This window comes from Ichthyophthirius multifiliis (assembly GCF_000220395.1).
Source record: "Ichthyophthirius multifiliis unplaced genomic scaffold scaff_1120509251074, whole genome shotgun sequence".
In the NCBI taxonomy this organism is placed as follows: domain Eukaryota; phylum Ciliophora; class Oligohymenophorea; order Hymenostomatida; genus Ichthyophthirius; species Ichthyophthirius multifiliis.
Window position 1 is genome coordinate 1 of NW_004086228.1, and position 3,702 is coordinate 3,702.

The 3,702-nt window shown below is 19.4% G+C and overlaps 1 protein-coding gene across 1 annotated transcript, besides 16 other annotated features; it reads left to right on the plus strand. All coding sequences in view use genetic code 6, as the record gives it.

Moving 5' to 3' along the window:
- Positions 1–1,527: a microsatellite.
- Positions 1–1,735: a microsatellite.
- IMG5_138590 (hypothetical protein) lies at positions 1–2,309 on the plus strand (the record flags this gene model as incomplete). Its single annotated transcript, XM_004031738.1, has 1 exon — positions 1–2,309. A coding segment is annotated over one exon (486 nt), but the record flags the coding sequence as incomplete, so codon positions are not given.
- Positions 2,310–2,372: 63 nt separating this feature from the next.
- Positions 2,373–2,428: a microsatellite.
- Positions 2,373–2,435: a microsatellite.
- Positions 2,389–2,436: a microsatellite.
- Positions 2,389–2,442: a microsatellite.
- Positions 2,443–2,712: 270 nt separating this feature from the next.
- Positions 2,713–2,768: a microsatellite.
- Positions 2,716–2,759: a microsatellite.
- Positions 2,721–2,759: a microsatellite.
- Positions 2,739–2,836: a microsatellite.
- Positions 2,746–2,828: a microsatellite.
- Positions 2,757–2,819: a microsatellite.
- A 367-nt stretch (positions 2,837–3,203) lies between the features above and the next one.
- Positions 3,204–3,254: a microsatellite.
- A 156-nt stretch (positions 3,255–3,410) lies between these two features.
- Positions 3,411–3,477: a microsatellite.
- A 55-nt stretch (positions 3,478–3,532) lies between these two features.
- Positions 3,533–3,652: a microsatellite.
- Positions 3,546–3,585: a microsatellite.
- Positions 3,653–3,702: the final 50 nt, after the last annotated feature.

A 3,702-nucleotide genomic window follows, 5' to 3' on the forward strand; every position in this document is an offset into this window, starting at 1 on the left:
TGCAACTTTAACATGTTGTATTTCCACTTTCATCTTATTCTTAATAATAACCTTACTAACATTATTAACATTCTCCAGCTTCATTACAATTTTCACATCCATCTTGACAATTAGAAGTATTGTTGTTTTCATCTGTGGTTTGATTTTCTAAACATTATCTTTCAGTTTCATTATATTAATATCCACTCATACAAGTATTGCATCCGCTTTAATCACATGTTTCACAGTTTTCGAATTTATTGCTGCAATTTTAACATATTGTTTTTCCACTTTCATCCTATTCTTAATAATAACCTTACTAACATTATTAACATTCTCCAGCTTCATTACAATTTTCACATCCATCTTGACAATTAGAAGTATTGTTGTTTTCATCTGTGGTTTGATTTTCTAAACATTATCTTTCAGATTCTTTTAATAAATATCCAACAGTGCAAGAAATACATCCGCTTTAATCACATGATTCACAGTTTTCGAATTTACTGATGCAACTTTAACATGTTGTATTTCCACTTTCATCCTATTCTTAATAATAACCTTACTAACATTATTAACATTCTCCAGCTTCATTACAATTTTCACATCCATCTTGACAATTAGAAGTATTGTTGTTTTCATCTGTGGTTTGATTTTCTAAACATTATCTTTCAGCTTCTTTAAATAAATATCCAACAGTGCAAGAAATACATCCGCTTTAATCACATGATTCACAGTTTTCGAATTTACTGCTGCAACTTTAACATGTTGTATTTCCACTTTCATCTTATTCTTAATAATAACCTTACTAACATTATTAACATTCTCCAGCTTCATTACAATTTTCACATCCATCTTGACAATTAGAAGTATTGTTGTTTTCATCTGTGGTTTGATTTTCTAAACATTATCTTTCAGCTTCTTTAAATAAATATCCAACAGTGCAAGAAATACATCCGCTTTAATCACATGATTCACAGTTTTCGAATTTACTGCTGCAACTTTAACATGTTGTATTTCCACTTTCATCCTATTCTTAATAATAACCTTACTAACATTATTAACATTCTCCAGCTTCATTACAATTTTCACATCCATCTTGACAATTAGAAGTATTGTTGTTTTCATCTGTGGTTTGATTTTCTAAACATTATCTTTCAGCTTCTTTAAATAAATATCCAACAGTGCAAGAAATACATCCGCTTTAATCACATGATTCACAGTTTTAGAATTTACTGCTGCAACTTTAACATGTTGTATTTCCACTTTCATCCTATTCTTAATAATAACCTTACTAACATTATTAACATTCTCCAGCTTCATTACAATTTTCACATCCATCTTGACAATTAGAAGTATTGTTGTTTTCATCTGTGGTTTGATTTTCTAAACATTATCTTTCAGTTTCATTATATTAATATCCACTCATACAAGTATTGCATCCGCTTTAATCACATGTTTCACAGTTTTCGAATTTACTGCTGCAACTTTAACATGTTGTATTTCCACTTTCATCCTATTCTTAATAATAACCTTACTAACATTATTAACCTTCATCAGATTTAGAACAATTATGGCACTGATTATCTTCATTACCGCCATTATTATTTTCATCTATGTTTTAATCATTTTAGCATTAATTTTCTTATTAATTTTTTGTATAACCATTTATACAAGAAATGCAATAATCTTCTTCACATGTTTCACAATTATCAAATTTACTGTCACACTTTATACATATAGTATTTCCTTTTTCATCTTCATCATCATAGTAATTACTTTTACATTATAAACATTCCCCTGATTCAGAGCAATCATCACAACCATCATCACATTATAAATAATTATTACTTTCATCGGTGTTTGTAATTTATTAGCATTATTAATCAATTTCGTTTTATTTATATCCAATCTTACATTATTTGCATCCATTTTAATCACATAATTCACAATTTTCGAATTTTATACCGCATCTTAAACATACTTTATTATCATTTTCATCATTATCTTCATAATATTCTTCATTACATTTTTCACATTTTCTGTTTTCATTACAAATTTAACATCCATCATCGCAATCAGAAACATTATTATATTCATCTGTGTTACTATTTTCTTAGCATTATTATTCAGATTCATTATATTAAAACCCACTAATACATGAATCGCATACATTTTAATCACATTTTGCACAATTATCGAATTTACTACTGCAAAGAAAACATTAATTATTTTTTTAATCATAATAATAATCATTTTAGCATTATTAACATATTTAAGATTAATCACATTACAAGCATCCCGTAGGGCATTTATATTCACCGTCTTCTGAAAATTATTATTATGAACATAATTGTCCTAATATTAATACAAAAAGCAAAATAAATTTTTTTAACATTATTTTTATTATTATTATTTTTTTATATTATATATTTTATTTATTTATTTATTTATATATTTTTTTTAAAAAAAAATATATTATACTTATTTTTATTTATATAATTTTTTATGATTAATTTTATTTTATTTACGCGTATATATATATATATATTTTTTATTTTTATTTTTTGTTTTTTTTTAATTTTATTTATAAAATTAAATAGATTTTTTTTATTTTTGCGGCAATTAATAATATAGATTTTTATATTATTTTATTAATACATCTGTATCACTTTTATTAAATAATTATATATAAAATATAAATTAATACAAATATGTTTGTTATATAAATAAAAAAATTATTATTTTAAATATTTTTTTTAATTATTTTTTTATAATATTTTATTATTTATATATGTATTTAATTTAATATTAATTTATTTATTAATTATTATTTTTTTATTTTATATTATATTATTATATTTGTTTACTTATTTTTAAAAGAAATATAATTAACTAAAAACCATATATATTTAATAAACAATTAAAAGTATTATAATTAATTATTCTTTATAATATTATTTATGATTAGTTATAATTTAATAAATAAATATGTTTATATTTATTTATCTTTAAATATTATTATTATATTATTTTATGCTCTTTTGAACATATCATTTACAAAATAATAAAGCATTAATATAAATATATATAAATAATTTTATTATTTAAAATAAATGAAAAAAAAAATGATTTAAAAATAATAGATTTATATATTTTTTTTATAAGAATGATTATGTTTGTAAATTATCTATTTTATTATAATAAAAATAATTATATAGATAAATATTTATTTATATTTATATATAATTTTTTTAAATTTAATAATAATTATATTTTAAAAATAATTAATATAATTAATATGTATATAGATTTTAATTTTTAAATATTAAATATTTATATTTATTAAAATGGAGTATATTTTGTAACAAAATCTATATTATATTTAATATTTTATGTTATATTTAATTCATTAATTATAATTTATTGAATATAATTTTTATTTATATATATAATAAAAAATTTCTAAATAAATATATAAAAAAAAATGTTTATAATAAAAAAAAAATTATTATAAATACAATAAATTAAAATAATAAAAATTATATAAATGATTTATATTAATTAAATATATTTATATTTATATTTATATTTATATTTATATTTATAATTAATATATTTTTTATTTTCTTTTATCATATATCTATCATATATAAATAATATATTTTTTTTTTATTTCAAAGCCATTTTATTTATTATTTTTTTAATTTCTTATATGTTTATTAA